The 18,921-nt window shown below is 39.8% G+C and overlaps 3 protein-coding genes across 3 annotated transcripts in view; all 3 read right to left on the bottom strand.

Moving 5' to 3' along the window:
* The window catches only part of LOC127239115 (zinc finger protein 54-like), a 101,987-nt gene that overhangs the window by 32,358 nt on the left and 50,708 nt on the right, over positions 1-18,921 (bottom strand). The window lies entirely within an intron of this gene.
* The window catches only part of LOC127239084 (zinc finger protein 54-like), a 27,837-nt gene continuing 8,916 nt past the window's right edge, over positions 1-18,921 (bottom strand). Inside the window, 5 exon segments of the mRNA XM_051207877.1 lie at positions 1-390; positions 392-925; positions 1,094-2,028; positions 3,576-3,702; positions 5,702-5,793. Of these exon segments, the coding sequence (XP_051063834.1) occupies positions 109-390; positions 392-925; positions 1,094-2,028; positions 3,576-3,702; positions 5,702-5,731 (1,908 nt within the window). The 5' untranslated portion in view covers positions 5,732-5,793 and the 3' untranslated portion in view covers positions 1-108.
* Positions 17,401-18,921, bottom strand: part of LOC127239085 (zinc finger protein 54-like) — a 12,105-nt gene continuing 10,584 nt past the window's right edge. Inside the window, exon 5 of the mRNA XM_051207878.1 lies at positions 17,401-18,223. Coding sequence (XP_051063835.1) covers positions 17,637-18,223 — 587 coding nt within the window. The 3' untranslated portion in view covers positions 17,401-17,636. The remainder of the gene's footprint in view (positions 18,224-18,921) is intronic.

Below are 18,921 nucleotides of genomic sequence, written 5' to 3' on the forward strand. Positions count from 1 at the left end.
CCCAGGCAAAGGACTTGTCACATTCCATACATTTGTAAGGCTTCTCTACAATATGAACTTTCTGATGTGTTCTAAGATTTGAGTGATGCATAAAGGACTTGTCACATTTCATGCATTTGTAAGGTCTCTCTCCAGTGTGAACTCTCTGATGTTTTCTAAGATCTGAATTCCAGGTAAATGACTTGTCACATTCCATACATTTGTAAGGTCTCTTTCCAGTGTGAACTCTCTGATGTCTTCTAAGATCTGAATTCCGAATAAAGGACTTGTCACATTGCATACATTTGTGAAGTTGTTCCCCACTATGAACTCTCTGATGTCTTCTAAGATCAGTGAAAATGGTAAAAACTTTGTCACATTCTGTACACCTGTAAGGTCTTTCTCTAGTATGAACTCTCTGATGTCTTCTAAGATATGAAGAGCAGTTAAAGGATTTGTCACATTCCACACATTTGTAAGGTTTCTCTCCTGTATGAACTCTCTGATGTCTTCTAAGACGTGAGATACGGGTAAAGGATTTGTCACATTCCATACAACTGTAAGGTTTCTCTCCAGTATGAACTCCCTGATGGGTTCTAAGACCTGAATTGCAGGCAAAGGACTTGTCACATTCCATACATTTGTAAGGTCTCTCTCCAGTATGAACTCTCTTATGTCTTCTAAGATGTGAGACCTGGATAAAGGATTTGTCACATTCCTGACAAGAGTAAGGTCTCTCTCCTGTATGAACTCTCTGATGTATTCTAAGAAGTGAGACCAGGGTAAAGGATTTGTCACATTCCAGACAAGTATAAGGTCTCTCTCCTGTATGAACTCTCTGATGTATTCTAAGAAGTGAGACCAGGGTAAAGGATTTGTCACATTCCAGACAAGTATAAGGTCTCTCTCCAGTATGAACTCTCTGATGTATTCTAAGAAGTGAGACCTTGGTAAAGGACTTGTCACATTCCTTACAACTGTAAGGTTTCTCTCCAGTATGAACTCCCTGATGGCTTCTAAGGCCTGAAGTGCAGGCAAAGGACTTGCCACATTCCACACATTTGTAAGGTCTCTCTCCAGTATGAACTCTCTTATGTCTTCTAAGATGTGAAACCTGGGTAAAGGATTTGTCACATTCCAGACAAGTATAAGGTCTCTCTCCTGTATGAACTCTCTGATGTATTCTAAGAAGTGAGATCAGGGTAAAGGATTTGTCACATTCCAGACAAGTATAAGGTCTCTCTCCTGTATGAACTCTCTGATGTATTCTAAGAAGCGAGACCCTGGTAAAGGATTTGCCACATTCCATACAACTGTAAGGTCTCTTTCCAGTATGAACTCTCTGAGGTCTTCTAAGGTGTGAGTCCTGTGTAAAGAACTTGTCACGTTTGACAGATTTGTAAGGTTTCCCCTCAGTGTGAGCACTGAGGTGTGTTCTAAATTGTGAGTGCCAAGAAAAGGACTTTTCACATTCTATATGTGTGTAAGGTTTCTCCACAGTATGAAGGCTTTGTTGTATTTTACAACTGGAATGCTGGGTAAAGGATTTTTCACTATTGTTGCACTGGGAGGGTTTAAGTCCAGTATGAATTCTCTCATGTTCAGTGAGGCTTGAGGCAGTCCTGAAGCATTTCTTGCATTTCCCACACTGGTGTGGTTTCACTGCAATGTAGATTAGTTGTTGCAAAAGACTGTATGCAGAGCTGAAAGAGTCATCATGTTCTCCCTGCCTGTGATCTTTCTTTGCAGTGTAGAGTCTCTGATATTGAGTAATGTTAGAACACAAATTTAAAGCTTTCTCACAGTCTTTGGATTTGCAAGGTTCTTCTCCACTGTGCATGCTTTCATGTCTATCTGGGTTTGATGAATCAACAGAGGCATCCCTGTGATTACTGCATCTGTAGTTATTAAAGTTTTCTGTAGTTTCACTTGTTCTATAAAGTGCACATGTGGAGGAGTCATGAAGCACTTTGCCAAGCTCATTACACTGACAACATTCCTTTTTAGTCTTCACATGGTGATGGACAGGATCAATTTTGCAATATTTCTCTGAAAAGGAGTACATTTCAGATTAATAGGCCTTGTTCTAATAATAAACATATGATAAATGACTGTCTCCCTAAGTTGTCATTTAACATAAGTGAACCTGGAATGATTTAGATTAGAGCTCCCAGTAATGGACATTTTTCATTCACTGTAATTGCTTGGATTCTCACAAACACAGCATGACAACTTTCAAAGTTCAGTGATTTTATAAGAGATAGCTCATCTTTCTCAAAAATCTCTAAATAAAAAAAGACGAAAGAAGAAAATAATCGATGGCTGTGAATTAGCTGTAGGATAGAGCTCATTGAGGGATTCAATTGAGAATATATGTCCCTATCTTTAAATAATTCTTCACAGAAACTGATAAAGAGGAGTTTAATCCAATCCCAGGTTTACAGTATTTATAGTTACTAAAGACAATATTCTGCCAGATATCAGAGGCTCTAGCTTTTTTGAGGCAGGGCTGTAATGGGCAGCTATTGCTTATTTCTGTCAGTTAATCTCAGTGTTCCACACAGCACTATGCTCCTTGTCTTTCTTCATAAGGTTATTCTCAGGTCCACTCTGACTCCTAAGATTACTTCCCAGAGGATGTCTGTGTATTCATCACTGGGAATAAAATGAAGGATGTGATATAAGATATGCATACAATGAAGGCAATTACAGAGTAACATTACTTCAAACACCCAAGTTAAACTTAAAACTTTGAAAAATTGTTCCAGGTCAATTTCAGCATTGTCAAGTAAAATTGCATTTTGTACTGGTATTAAGTCACCATAATACAGGTATAATAGGTCAGGAGGCCTTCTATCAGTTATTACAACAGACAGGATGTATCTTGGAGCCAGGACACTACACTAAGTTAAATGATCAGGAATCATTACAAGTGAAATTGAATATTAAAAAAAAAAAAAAGAAAGAAAGAAAGAAAGAAAGAAAAAAAAAAAAGCATTCTCAGCTCTGGCTTGAAGCCTTTGCTGTTATCCTGCTTATTCACTAGTCCACCCTATTGTGGCTACTCCATTCTCTCCAGATTCCAGGGCAATCTCATTCTTTCCAGACAGGTGATCACAATTATCTTGCATACAATAATCCACCAGTTCTTTCAGGCAGTCCATAACACATGCTAGAATTTTCAGAAATACAGAAGTCTAAAACAGTACTGGGCTCAGTATATGAAAACATATAGCAGAGGATTTTAAACAAGTTTCCTGGATTGATATTGATTGTCAAATTCCTCAGTATATTTAGTACTTTCTGTTTTATTTCTTTTGAATTTTTCTCAGATATAAACACGTCTATTGCAATAATGGACATGGAGCTTTAAGATATGAGTTGAAATATTATATGACACTGAGTATATGAGTGAATCTTGGAACCAAAATGAATGGTGCATGACACCTTTGGAATGCAAATTGAAAAGAGAAACCAAAATACCAAACTACTAAATTAGCCCTGTCTCTTGTTTGTTTGTTCAGGGCATCTTAACAGATTTTTGACAAAGTATTACACTGTAATTTGTTGGGAATTAGCAAGCAAAATGTTCTCACCCACAAAGACCAGGTTGCTGTAATTTTCCATCATCACATCAATGTACAAAGCCTTCTGAGCAGAGTCCAGGCATTCCCACTCCTCTTGTGGGATGTCCACGGCTACATCACTGAATGTCAACACATCCTGAAATAAAAAAAGTATAGTTTGACCAAGTGCTACCTAGATGTGCTTTCCTGGACATAAGGAGACTGAATGTAGAGGAGCTAAGATAATTACTCCAAAATATGATTTTTCAATACAGTTACATTCTATCATGAATTATCTGATTCTGATAAAACAGATTGGAAACAATAATCTTACAAGCAATATGCATGAAACAAGAAATACATTAAGGTCTAGACATGGTTATCTGTTATGGATGTGGTATTTATGTTACATAGGATGACATTGTACATGTGTCAGCTTTAAATGCTGTACCTGTAAATCATGCTAAAACACTGACATACATCAATCCTGTCCGTACTTGTGCCTTACATGAATATTCTAACAGACACAGGTGGGATGTTTAAACTCTAGGTCCAATGACACACGGTCAATTAGGAAAGAGGGCAGAATATATGACTAACTTTATAAACATGAGTTTTGTTTTTTTTCCACAGAGGCAAGAATTGTAACAGTATTACACACTGTAAATTTTAACATTGACATATAAGATAAGTAGCCTATGGTGTTAATTTTATGACAATATTTGGACCACTATCAACAGAGAAAAATTTGGACCAGAATGAACAGAGAAAACTCTGCATCTCAATATTTGATTTAGTTCAAAAATTCTCTGAGAGTATGTGTAAGTCAATGGAGAAAAATGACAATTTCAGAAGTTTATGAGAATATTTCATTTCACTCACCAACAGTACTAAAAATTGAAAGAACTCGACATCAAAAAAAATGTTAAAGGTAGAGTTAAGAGAATCCATATCAGTGACACTTTGAATGATGCTAATAGCAAGAACTTACCAAAAATTAAATTAATTTAATACCAAGAAAATAAAACTGCAAATCAATAAATGGGCTAAACAGACACTTCTCAAACACAGAATCCAATAGACAATAAACATTGAAAAATGATCAGGATACCAAAAGGGCCATTATGGAAATGCAAATTAAAACTACTTGGAAATACTGACTCACCCCAGACAGAATGGCTGGCATCAACTAAACCAACAAGAAATGTAAGATGGCATAGGAGAGAAAGGAAGCCTTGTTCACTGTTGACTGAGGGGAGGGTGTAAATTAAAAAAAAGCTATTGTGGGAATCAATTTGGAGATTATTAAAAAAAACAAAAGAAACAAAAGAAACAACAACAACAAAAAAACTGAAGACAGAATTAACGTATGGACCCAGCTCTTTCACTCCTGGTCATATACCCAGAAAAAAACACACCCCACTACAGGGTGTTTATCCCCCACCTTTATAGCTGTTTTATAACGAAAGGGAAAGGACTACAATCAAAGCTTTCCTTATCAACAGATAAATATTTTATGATATTGTATGAAACTGTGTACAATTCAGCTAAAGAATGGTCCAGGGAAGAAATTTTTCAGGAAAATGGGCAGACCTAAAATGTGTAATAAGTGCAGTCATACACTTTTAGAAAGAAGACATCATGATCTTGCTCACATCCAGAATCTAGCCAAACATTTACATACATACATACATACATACATACATACATACATACATACATATAAACAATGTATATGTGGGTACAGTGTAACTTAGAGAAAAGAGAACAAGTAAGGATAAATTATCAGGGACTGAATACAGGTAATGAACACCAGTTATGGAAAGGATATTAAGGTAAGAGCTTTTATAGTTCTAATTCTGACAAAGGTTTTTGGAGTTTGGGCAGTGGATAAGAAATTCAAAATATAATCAATTTCTAAATATAAAATCCCATGTGAAATCACAAAGCTTCTGTTCCCTGTGATGACTGTACCTGTATAAACTACACTGAGTTTTATATTCTTTGGTCTGCTTATTGCAGTGTTTGATTTTATTGTTGTCTGTTCACAGAATTGATCACAATAAAAATGTTAAAAATCAGAAAGAAAAAATTAAAGGTTTCTATTATTTTTAAGTATAACATAATTAAGTAAAGGGGGGGAAAGGACAACTGACCTGAGACATATTTACTGGAGAATTAGCCATTTCTTACTGTTTTTCTTCTTTGAGTTAATCTTTCAGGAACAATGAACACATGGCTCATTTCCCTATAAAATAAAGGAGAACAATGTCAAACCACATGAAAAGACCTAGGAAAAAAAATATGAGCAAATGTCCAGTCAATGATCTCAAAGACAGGAGAGCACAGAAAGACATTAGAAGCTTGAGAAAAAAATCACCATCAAGCATCTTGTTGTACAAACACTACTCTCTTAAAATTGATAGAGACCAGGATAGTCATCAAACAACAATTGATTTCACTAAAATAACAGACAGATAATAAATTAGATGCAAAATAAACACTGGATAGTCAGAGGAATCCTGAATGAGAACATGGGAAATAATAAGTCTTTTTTTTTTTAACATATCGATCAAAGTTCCCTCTCCCTCCCTCTTTCCCTCTCTCGACCCCTCACATGCACCCCAACCACCCTCCCCTTCCATCCCCCCTGCCCACTCCACAAGTAGGGTGTCGTGATCCAGGAGGAGTCATCTAAATCTGCCAAGTCATTTGAAGTAGGGACTAGGACTTCTCTATTGTCTGTAGGTCAAGAGAGCATCCCTCCATGGGGGATGTGCCTGCCTAGTCCTTTTGTGCATGAGGAATACATCCTGGTTCCACTGTCTGAGGTCCCTTAGACTGCTCAGGCCTTCTAGCTGAGACCCATATTCAGGGGATCCTGAATTCAGTGAGTCCCATGCTGGATATCCAGCTATCAGTCTGGGGGCTCGTTAGCTCCTCCTTCTTCAGGTCCGCTATCTCTATGTATTTCTACAACCTGGTCTTGTCCTTTCTCTCTGCATCTGGATTCTACTTGGACTCAAAAGTGTCTAGTTGTGGGTGTTTGCTTCTGTTTCCGACAGGTACTAGATGAGGGCTCCATGATGGTGGATAAGTTGGTTGTTGATCTCATTATCAAGGAAGGGCATTTATGGTAGCCTTTCCACTGTTGCTCAAATTGTTAGTTTGCAACAGTCTTGTAGGTCTCTAGACATTTCTTTAGGTTCAGTTTTCTCTTCAAACCTATAATGGCTCCCTCTTTTATGCTCTCTCTCTTTCTCTCTTTCTCTTGTCTATTCCTCACCTGACTCAATCTTCCTTGTCCCACGTGCTTTCCTCTCCTCACTTTCTTTTTCTCCTAGTTCCCTCTCCCCTTACTGCCCCTCCCTTCCCATGTGCTCTAGAGAACTTTTCCCTTCCCCCTTCTGTGAGGGACCTTATATGAATCTCTTAGAATTACCAAATTAAATCAAGAACACACAAACAACTTAAATAGACCTATAACCCACAATGAAATAGAAGCAGTCATCAAAAGCCTTAAAACCAAAAACAGCCCAGGGCCAGATGGCTTCAGTGCAGAATTCTGCCAGAAATTCAAGAAAGAGCTAATTAATGTCAATACTCCTCAAATTGTTCCGCAAATACAAACAGAATGTTCATTACAAAACTCTTTTTACAAGGCCACAATCACTTTGGTACCCAAGCTACACAAAGACACAACTAAGAAATGAAATTACAGACCAATATCCCTGATGAACATCGATGCAAAAATACTCAATAACATACCGGCAAACCAAATCCAAGAATATACCAGAGAAATCATCCACCATGACCAATTAGGCTTCATCCCTGGATTGCAGGGATGGCTTAACATATGAAAATCTATCAACGTGATCCACCATATAAACAAACTGAAAAAGAAAAACCATATGATCATCTCCCTGGATGCTGAAAAACCCACACACCTATGAACACCTGATTTTCAACAAAACAGCTAAAATTATACAGTGGGGAAAGGACAGCATCTTCAACAAATGGTGCTGGCACAATTGGATGAGGGTGTGTAGAAGACTGCAGATAGACCCATGTCTGTCGCCATGTACAAAACTTAAGTCCAAATGGATCAAAGACCTCAACATCAATCCAGCCACACTGAACCTCTTAGAAGAGAAAGTAAGAAGTACCCTTGAACAAATTCGTATAGGAGAACCCTTCATGAACATAACTCCAGTAGCACAGAAACTGAGATCGACAATTAATAAGTGGGATCTCCTCAAATTAGAAGCTTCTATAAGGCAAAGGACACAGTTGACAAGACCAAAAGGCAACCCACAGACAGGGAAAAGATTTTCACCAATCCTACATCTGACAAAGGGCTGATCTCCAAAATATACAAAGAACTCAAGAAACTAGTCAACAAAACACCAAATAACCCTATTAAAAAATGAGGTACAGAACTGAAGAGACAATTCTCAATAGAGGAAATCAAAAAGGCTGAAAGACACTTAAGAAAGTGCTCAACATCCTTACCTATCAGGGAAATGCAAATCAAAACTTTGAGATACCATCTTATTCATGCCAGAATGGCTAAAATTAGAAACACCAATGACAACTTATGCTGGAGTGGATGTGGAGAAAGGGGAACACTCCCCCACTGCTAGTGAGAGAGCAAACTTATACAGCCATTTTGGAGATTGGTATGGTGGTTCCTTGGCAAAATGGGAATGACTATAACACAGGACTTGACTATCCCCCTCTTAGGCATATAACCAAATGATCCACATCCATGCAACAAAGACATGTGCTCAACTATGTTCATAGCAGCATTATTTGCAATACCAAGAACCTGGAAGTAACCTAGATGCCCCTCAACTGAAGAATGGATAAAGAAGATGTAGCACATCTACACAATGGAATACTACTCTGCAGAAAAAAATAATGAAATCTTGAAATTCTCAGTCAAGTGGATGGAACTTGAAGAAATGGTCCTGAATGAGGTAACCCAGTCACAAAAAGAGGAACATGGTATGTACTCGCACATATGTGGATTTTAGACCTAGAGCAAAGAATTACCAGCCTATAATTCACACCACCAGAGGAACTAGGATACAAGGTAGATTCTAAGGGAAATAATAAGTCTTATGTGAAGAATAGGTGAATGAATACACGAGAGCTGGAAAGTAATTATCCATGAGCAAGACAGCAAAGCAGTAATTCTCAAAAAGAAAGAAAAGGGCTACTAACAAAATTCCAACACCAACAACATAAAAACAAAACATAGGAAATAAAAGAGACATGACAAAAAAAAAAAAAAAAAAAAAAAAAACTAGCCACACTGAAAATCAAAATACAGAATCAACACTCAAATTAATAAATCCTCAAGGTACTCAACATAGTACTCCACAGATACTTGGTCACCCATGTTCGTGGCTGCTCTGCACACAATATCTACAAAATGGAAACAAACTAAAGTTCATTAACTGGATGAATTAATAGTGACAGTGTGGTAAACTTACACTATAGAATACTACTCCGCTGTAAAGAAGATTGAAATCATGAGCTTTACAAGTAAACAAATGAACTTAGAAAAGATCATTCTGAGTGTGGTAACATAGCCCAGAAAGAAAGACAATGCATGTTCTCTCTCATAGGAAGTTCCTAACTCCAAATCTTCAGATGTGAGTATACAACCTGGAGTGACTGCAGTAGCCAGAAAAGTAACAAGACAGCACTGGGAGGTACGAGATATTAATAGAGATGGGAGTAACAGGGAACAAGTGATCTGAAGGGGGAAATGGAAAGACAGGGTCAGGATGTAATTATGGAGAACAGAAGGATACAACAAAAGAATAATATAATAGAAAGGATGTCTGCAAAATTCATAACGAATCCACCTATTCCTTGACTATTTTCCATCAATGTGGTGGTATTGTGCTTGTACAGATAAAGCCTGTCTGAGGGCTAGATGGTCCTAGTTTACTGATTACATTCCTAGGCTGTGTGAGACAGTTTACCTCGATCAGCCCTTGTTCCCCTCTCCACTGCAATTGCAGAGATTTGCCTTCCTGCAATTACCTACATAGACAGGCATATGGCCAGTGTTTAGGGCCCAAGCAAAATCATCCCATCTAAAACATTCCAAGGACATGGAATTGCTGCATGTGCAAAGTTGTTGATTCATAGCTGCCTAGACAGATAGAAAAAATAAGCATACCCCTTGGCTTTACCTCACTAGCAGATAGAGAAGCAATAACCTAAACTAACCCTAAAAGAAAAAATACTCAAATTTCTTGTTTTATTAACTCAAGATTTTAGCTCAGAGATTCAGTGTTTCAATCACTTACGCTAGAGCATAACTACAAAGGTAATCAGTCCATTTGCTCAATCTCAGGTTTCCTGAAAACCTGTGCCACCACTGAGGCCAGAGCATTGAAAATCACCAGGTTTAGTTTCTTTTGGAAATTAAACTTAGACCCTCTCTTTCACCTACAGTTCTAATTACCTGAGGCTAAAAGTTTCTCCTAGCAGTTTTAGTTTACTGTTCTCTGTGTAAATCTTACCTACCTTGCTAATCCCAACAAACTCAACCCTCACATTGTATTGTAAAAAGAATCACTGTTGCAAATGTATATGTCCTTGTACCTCCACGAACTGGGGTAGACAAAGAATTTGAGAGAGAAAGAAATGGAGAGATAGAAACAGAGAAACAGAACAGCAAGGGAGCAAAAGGAGAATAAGGAACATGCAGAGGAGCAACTGTGTGTGAGTCAATTCCTTATTCCCTCGGATTTTAGTTCCCTCCATTATTTCAAGTTCCCTTTTGTGAAACCTGATTGAAAATTTTAGAAGCTGGACTTCAAAATAGACACAAAAAGAAAAAAAAAAAAGTAGAGAATGTGCTAGAATACCAAATGTACAAAGTTATGAAAACAATAAATAAACCCAGAGGTATTAATTTTCAATCATTTCATAACACATTAAAATGATGTGAATAAACATTATTCAACAATTGTATGAAAACATGGTCAGTGGTTTGAATAAGGGCACCATCAGTCACAGGCATATTTAAATAAAACTTGATTTGACTCCATTATCACTTCTTCTGAAGAAAGTCTTCTTCTGCCTACATAAGGACAACCCTGAGGAGATAAATGATAAATCTCAGTGGAAGTCTCCAAAATTATTGCTAGTGGCAAAACAAATTTCAAGTCACACTTCCACATTCACTTGATCCCCTCTCCAGTCCTTCACCAATGCCTCCACCACACCTGCATCATTAGCCACTGTCTCCTCTCTCCTTCCAGACCCCTTTGTTCTGCTGCACAGGTGAGCAGGTCCGGGTGATCAGTGAGCCCTACACATGAGAGAGAGATTGTTCAGGAAGCCCCTGGATGCCTAACACAGTACTGTGCTAAGTAGATGAAGAGAACACTAAATACAGGATTACACAAATATCATTCAATTTGTCACAATACTGATAATAATTAGAAAGCATTTTTAGTTAGCATCTCTTGAATCCTACTTCCAATCACAGCTCAGTCAAAACTAAGGGGCAGAAGTGGTACTGAGTAATTATCCAGGAAGAGAATGTCATGCACTAGTGAGGCTCTGAACTTAATATGCACCAATAATGATGGAGACTTACACCTCCCAAAGGGACACACAGAAAGCAGGGAGAACGTCTCATGAAAATTTTCCTTTTTTCTTTGAGGATTTCACTTTATTCTGTGGGATGTGAGACTCATTCACACAAAGCTCACACACCTGCAGATTAGTTTGTCAAGACATACTGAGGAGCAGCAAGGGAGACTGTAAGCAAACAATTCTTAGCCACAGAAAACATACTACTGCAATTTTGGGGCATCCAGTACAAAGCCCTCAGGGGAGGGTCCAGGCATTGCAACTCCTCCTAAGAGGAGCCCACATTCACACCACTGGCTGTCATCAGACCACAGAAGAAAAACCAACAGTTTGAATACTCATGTTGGTGCACAGCTTTAATCCTAGCACTTGGGAGACAGAGGTTGGGGGGATTTGGTGCTTTCCAGTCCAGTCTGGTCTACCTGGTATGTTTCAGCCAGATAGAGCAACACTTGAGTTCATGTCTCAAACACAGCAAACACCACAAACAAAAAAATTAACAGCTTCACTGTGTGTCCATGGATAGAGTGCTCTTCTTGGATCAAGTGGGCAAATGAATATTACATTTTTCAGACACAGATGACTTACATAATTATTCACAACATGATTTATCATTCTATACTATTATGCATTTGAATTTCTTTTGTTGTTTTCTTTTGTCCTCTGACACAGGGTCTTTCTGTGTAGTGCTAACTGACCTTGGAGTCGCTATATGTACCTTACCAGCCTCAGCATTCTGAGTGTTGGGTTTAAAGGCAGGCAGCCGTAGTGGAACACAACTTTAATCCCAGTACTTGGGAGGCAGATGAAATCTGATCTCTGTAGGCCAGCCTGGTCTATAGTGTTAATTCCAGGACAGGCTCTAAAGCAATACAGAGAAAGCTTGTCTCAAAAACAAAACAAAACCAAAACCAAAACAAACAAACAAAACAACACTAAACAACAAACATGTTCCACCAGGTCCCCCAGCAAAGACATTTATAATACAGAATGATGTATTTACACACGGTGGGTGTTCATATGCCTCAGATGGAAAATTAGTGGTGGATAAAAGTATGCTTTTTAAAGTTTATGTTTACCAGTACATTGTGAGACTAGAAAAAAAAATATATAAGTTCAGATTCAAAGAAAATTTGAGGCGTTCCTTGCCAATATCCTAAAAGCTCCCTGAGAATCCCAGTCTTCCATTTCCATGTGCCACTCTCTTGAATATGGAAATGTACAACACGGATATTAGTATGGATGACTGTAAATGTCAAGAGCTTACTCGTTTCCACAGTAGCAAAGAGAATCGTGCTTGCAAATCTCAGCAGAAAAATTCACTCTACTCAATTATTTTTATAAGAATATTTCAGTATCCGAAGCTAATGGGGGAAGGGGCAGGACTATTCCAGTTATTGTGATCCAAAATTTACCGACAAAGGAAGAAGACATCCACAGCAATGTCTCTCAGCCGGCTTCCTTAGTGACAGCAGAGAAACTGCTCGCACCCCCGGTCCCCTCCCTCCTGGGTCCCAGCCCCGCAGCTCCTCTCACCTGGGAGGTTCCAGGGCCGCCGGGCTGCGGTTCCCGCCACTGCGCTGCTGACTGTCACTTTCCCAGGCTGCACGCGCGGAGACTGCGGCTCCAGAGTTTTCAGGTCCCCGAGGACCCGGCTGGATCTTCCTTACCCGGATACAAACAACGATGCTCTCTGAGTCCAAGAGCGAATGGTCGAATTTCCGGTTCCCTCAGTCTGGTCCCTACTAGACGGATCCTCCTGGACTCTCCCTCTTAAGAATCCACTTCCGGTCACGTGGGTGCGGAAATCGATTAGTGGGCGGGGCTGAACGGCTCTTTTCTTGGTTAGTTTCCCAAAGCCGACCCCGGATACTTTTCCTGGAACATCCTCTGATTAGACCGTGGTCCCTGCCCCATCGGGGACCCGCCTCTTCCGCCGGTTCTCAGGCTGCCCTGGACCCGCTCTGTGCAGACTCTCCACATGCTTGCTGCCAGAGCATAGACCACAACTGCATCCAGGAGGACGCTGCACCCCGGTATCTGACCCCAACAGTGAGCTCTGGAACATTCAGAAAGAAAAAAAAAGAAAGAAAGAAAGAAAGAAAGAAAGAAAGAAAGAAAGAAAGAAAGAAAGAAAGAAAGAAAGAAAGAAAGAGGCAACCTAACCTTGACTTGGCTACCACCCTCCGAGCTACATTCTTTTATACCAAATGGTAACAGGCTAAATGCAGAAGCCAGCATCCGATCGATCACATAAACATAACAAGGCAAAACCAAATACTTCAATATGGACTTGGGGAGACACCTTTTAGGAATTTGGATTTGGAAAATAAATTGGTGTCTGCAGAAGTCAGTGGTGCACCCATTGATACAAGCTCAGTGTTGAAGTCACCTTGGGTTGTAGTGACTCACGACTAGATGGAAGTCTTGTCATTTAATTGCCTCCAAAACAAGTTAGTTCTTTTGATGCATGCTAAAGATGCTTTCATATAAAATATAGGAAAAGAACTTATTAATGGAATGGTGAGTGTGGAGACCCTTGCTTTCCCAGATGCAGAAAATAAGTAAGTTATGTAGCCACGGCCCAGAAAATGTCAGTTACACCTTCCCTTCTATAGTTCTGTAACACTGTGAGGAGAATAAGGAAAGGGAGTAAAGGAAAGAGGAGGGAGGGCTAAGACACCCCATTCTTTATAGACTCCATACAGCTGTTGTAATCAGTAATCAACAGCAAGTGTACTTGCCTGCAGCATTGACCTCACACTAGACCACAGTCAGTCTAGGAAAGGAAAAGGCTCACAGGACCCCACCCTTTACCTCTCCAATGTTGCCTATGGATAGATTGTAGGAGAAGAATCACTGTCTTTAGCTGTAGTAATCTGCTCGGCCCAACAGGCTCCAAGACATATGTCCAAACCCACTGTCTCACACATGGCCCTGATTAATCTGAGTAGTTCTCAAAGCAAAAAAAAAAAAAGCACAAGAGAGATTTCTAGTGTTTGTGGACAGAGATAGTACTCCCATAGTAGGTGAGAATGGAATGTATTTAAGACAGACACATACACAAACACACACACTCATATGCAATATATATATGATTTATATGGATGACTTAAAGCCAATCCAACAATGGCTTGCGATGAACAGAATGCCCTACACTCTAGTAATTGTCAGTCCACAAGGTTGGATGACTCAGCAAGTCTTCAGTATAGGATATGATCACAAAGAAGCAGGATGGGTGCCTGTGAAGGGATGGATGTGGTTAAAAAAAAAAAAAAAAAAAAAAAAAAAAGCTAGGGCAAGCAGACAAGGAACAAAATCTTCCTTCTTCCTTGTCCTTTTATAGGCTTCTAGTAGAAGGTGTGACTCAGAATAAAGTTCTAACTTGCAGCCTCCTGATCCTTTTCAAGAGAGTATGTCCTCCCACCTCAAGATATGGATTAAAGGTGTTTTGTCCTCCTACCTCTAAAGTCTGGACTAGGAGTGGTTTCACATCTAAGTTACAGAATCAACCTAGACATGCATCAATGGAATTCTTCATAGCAAATGCCCCAGAGTTGCCTCACTTAGTCACCACGGCCACTTAAAATCAAACTGCTCACTAACTAGACGTGTTTTCCCAGCCCTGGGCACCTGCAAAGCATCTGTTGCAGACACCTTTGTCTATTGTAATAGAAGATTCCACTGGATAGAAGCTATTAATCTCTGGATAGAGATGATTAATCTCACATTGTTGAAAAATCCTAGAGGGCCGCTCTGTGCTTCCTATGTCTGTACTGTCTGATGAACTTGAGAGAAGACCTAGGCAATACCTACCCTTTGGGGACAGAGGTTACTTTTTCTTGACTGATTTCTCTCTTAAACCTGCAAATCCTATCTTTCTGTCTATAGTGCTACTCTTCTTTTAAAAAAAAAAATATCCTGTACAACTGGTGGCAGAGGCTGTTCACAGATCTCATCATATACATTGCCCTTGCAGATTACTGCAGGACAGATATACTGCAGGGTGAAAGGAAAAGTCCTGTTCAGTGATATAAGCAATGCTTCAAAAAACATGCAAGAGCTGAATCTTTATGATGTTGCAGAAGCCCCGTGACAGTGGAGGAGTGAAACTCGCAAGGATTGTGTGCATGGAAGCTGAAATTGTTCCATTATTTGATTCCAGTGTGTAGGGATCTGTTGAGGAGGCAGAAGCTTCTGGAGAAAATGTAGCCCACCTGAGCAGAGTTCCTGAGCAAAACTGTGCCATTAGCTTTCCCTTGCAGAAGGGCTTCTGCTTCCAATTTGTCTTTCACACCACGGTAACAGGGAATTCCCTGTGATCTAAAGCAAGTCTGGCACAAGGCAGTGTATGCAATAGATCTGCATATGAACTTTTCAAGCTCTCTGTCTGCCAAGGTGCAAGTGGCTGTCCCAGGATACCTGACACTGCATCTTTCTCTGTGACTAAAGACACAGGGTAGCTGACAATGCAAATTAGGATAGAAGGTGAATTAGGTACATTTTGGATTTACCAAGATAGGATAGATAATGGAGTATTTGCTCTGAATTTGTCAAAAGCCAATGGAGCAGACATTGTTGATGTATTTACTGCCTGTATATAGTTATTGTCCTCATTGTATAGTTTCCCTTTTATTAGTTATAACCTTCTCTTTTTTACTTTAGACAAAACAAAAGGTGGGGGGATGTGGTGCTTTTTTGTTTGTGCTCTAACAAAGCTTGCCTGAAGATCAGAATGAGGGGCTAGCCATTAGTTACCCATAGAGTTTTTTACACAACAGATAGGAAGTGATATGGTTGGGCTGACAGAGGAAGTGATAAGGCATGGTAGAGACTGGAGCTAGGTCTCTTTTTGATTTGAGAGTTGTAGAGGTAAGACCTCTAGTGGTTGGCTGCTCTACATCTCTGATCTTTCAGCTTTCAACCCTTAATATCTGACCCCAAGTTTTTTATTTATTAAGACCAATTAGAATTCTCGATACAGCATTTCTCCAGCATTAATGATGAATTTTTCTTTTATTGGAAAAGAGGCTTTGACTGCCTGCTGTAAGGTCTCACAGGGAAAACAAACCACAGTGTTCTGAAGCCTCTGCCTCAGAGAGGGGCTTCTGACCACAGGGCTGGAAACACTGCCTGTGCCATGCATGGAACTGACTCCATAGTGCCACTCTCTCCTCCTAAGGCTGCTTTGAGTGCTACCAAACTTTTACTCCAATGAACTCTGGGTCTTTGTGGAACAGTAAAGTTGCTTCTTCTCTCCCCACGGGATGTGTGGAGAGTAGGAGTCTCTTTGCACAAGTCTTGTTCCCAGGGTAGCACAAGAGTCACTGTTCTCGGAGATTATGGCAACCATCTGAAGGAACTCTGTGGCAGTTGCAGTTTGGTCTTGAAAAGGTCTTTGGAGGGCTGAGTCCCAGCTGTAAGGCAATGTTTTCTCTTAAGAGACTGCTCTGTTGTGGGGGAGTGAACTCCTGCAGATTGATACTTTTCTCTTTGTCAGACAGACACCTGCTGGAGTTCATCTCCATACTCTCAGTGCAAATTTCCCCTTCATGGCACCTGTGTTTCAAGTTGTTCTACATTTCCCCCACTTTATCCACTGATTAGCAGAACCAGAACCTAATACATGCAAGCTCTCTCTTCTTGCGATATGGCATGCATGGGCTAAATGCCTGGACTTCTCTTCTTCCCAGTCTTTCCATCCAGGGCCAAGGGCTGTGCTACTTGAGTGGAGAATTCCAGGTGGACTGTGCCGGGTGTGGGGACCCAGGCAAGGATATGTGGACTTTTGGGGGCATCGGGCAAATGTGGGGGACACTCAGCAGTCAAAACACACCTCATTCAGGGTACCTGCCAAGCCTGCTGTACCTTACTTCCTCCAGTGGGAGCCTGGGAACTCCAGCTAAGACAGATGCTCCTGCCAACCCTCACCAGTTCCTGGAGGCACCTCCCTTTTTCTCCTCCCTCCCCCTTAACCCTCCACCACTCAAAGGGAAAATACTACGACCTAGGGCAGGGGGCCAGGTGGAGCCACCTATGTATTTTTTCTTTTATATATACAATTTCAGAACTAGATAAAGGACCTGTCAAGTTGAATGCATTTCAGGGAGAGCTGCTCTTTTGTGGACTGGGATTCAATTCCCAATGCATGCAGAACAGCTAACAATTGCCCACATGTAGTGCATAGTAAGACAGGCAAACACAGTGCACATAGACATTAAAAGAAATACGCTTTTGCCACAGTAACATTGAGACAATTTTATTTTGGCATAAACTCTGACATTTTCAAAGAATTAAACCTAATTAAAGGCTTTCACAATTTTCTTACTTGTATGTTTCTGTTTTACATATTGCTGTGATTTCTAAGCAGAGATCACCAAAATGCTGTCACAGTATTTACAATGGTGATTTTCTCTCTAGTATGAATTTTCTAATGTCTCCTTAGACTTATAAAGGATATGTCAGTCCTTACATTCCTAAATGAATTTTCTGATGTGTTCTAAGTTGATCCCACTTTGCAAAAGATTTGTCACATTCCTCACAACTGTACGGCCTCTCTCCAACATGAACTTTCTGATGTCTTTTAAGATCTGTGCAACTGATAAAGGATTTGTCACATTCCTCACAACTGTAAGGTCTCTCTCCAGTATGAACTCTCTGATGTCTTCTAAGGTGCGAGTCCTGGGTAAAGGACTTGTCACATTCCATACATTTGTAAGGATTCTCATCAGTGTGAACTCTGTGATGTGTTCTAAGTTGTGAGTGCCGGGTAAAGGACTTGTCACATTCCACAGATTTGTGAGGTCTCTTCCTGGCATGAACTCTCTGATGTGTTCGAAGATTTGAGAGCTGGCTAAAGGACTTGCCACATTCCATACATTTGTAAGGTTTCTCCCCAGTATGGACTCTTTGATGTATTCTAAGACTTGAGGAAGTGGTAAAGGATTTGTCACATTCCTTACAACTGTAAGGTTTCTCTCCAGTATGAATGCTCTGATGTGTTCTAAGATGTGAGTTGTGGATAAAGGATTTGTCACATTCCTTACATTTGTAAGGTTTCTCTCCAGTATGAAGTTTCTGATGTGCTCGAAGAGATGCAGGTGTAGTTAAACATTTGCCACATTCCTTACATCTGTAAGGTTTATCTCTAGTATGACCTCTCTGATGTGTTCTAAGTGTTGAGTACTCATTAAATGACATGTCACAGTCTTTACATTTGTAAGGTTGTTCTCCAATATGAATTGTCTGATGTGTTCTAAGATATTCGTATCTAGTAAAAGATTTACCACATTCCTTACAAGTGTGAGGTCTCTCTCCAGTATGAACTCTCTGATGTCTTCTAAGATGTGAGCAAGTGGTAAAAGATTTGTCACATTCCTGACAACTATAAGGTCTCTCTCCAGTATGAACTCTCTGATGTAGTTTAAGACTTTCAATATGGGCAAAGGATTTGCCACAGTCTTTGCATTTGTTAAGTTTCTCTCCAGTATGAATTTTATTATGTTTAATTAAACTATAATATTGGACAAAAGATTTGTCACATTCTTGACAACTGTAAGGTTTCTCTCCAGTATGAACTCTCTGATGTGTGCTAAGATTTGACATGTGGCTAAAGGATTTGTCACATTGCATACATTTGTAAGGTTTCTCTCCAGTATGACGTCTCTGATGTTTTCTAAGACTTGCAATATGGATAAAGGTTATATCACAGTCTTTGCATTTAGGAAGTTTCTCTGCAGTATGAGTTTCCTGA

The sequence above is a fragment of the Phodopus roborovskii genome, unplaced genomic scaffold (assembly GCF_943737965.1).
Source record: "Phodopus roborovskii unplaced genomic scaffold, PHOROB, whole genome shotgun sequence".
Lineage (NCBI taxonomy): Eukaryota > Metazoa > Chordata > Mammalia > Rodentia > Cricetidae > Phodopus > Phodopus roborovskii.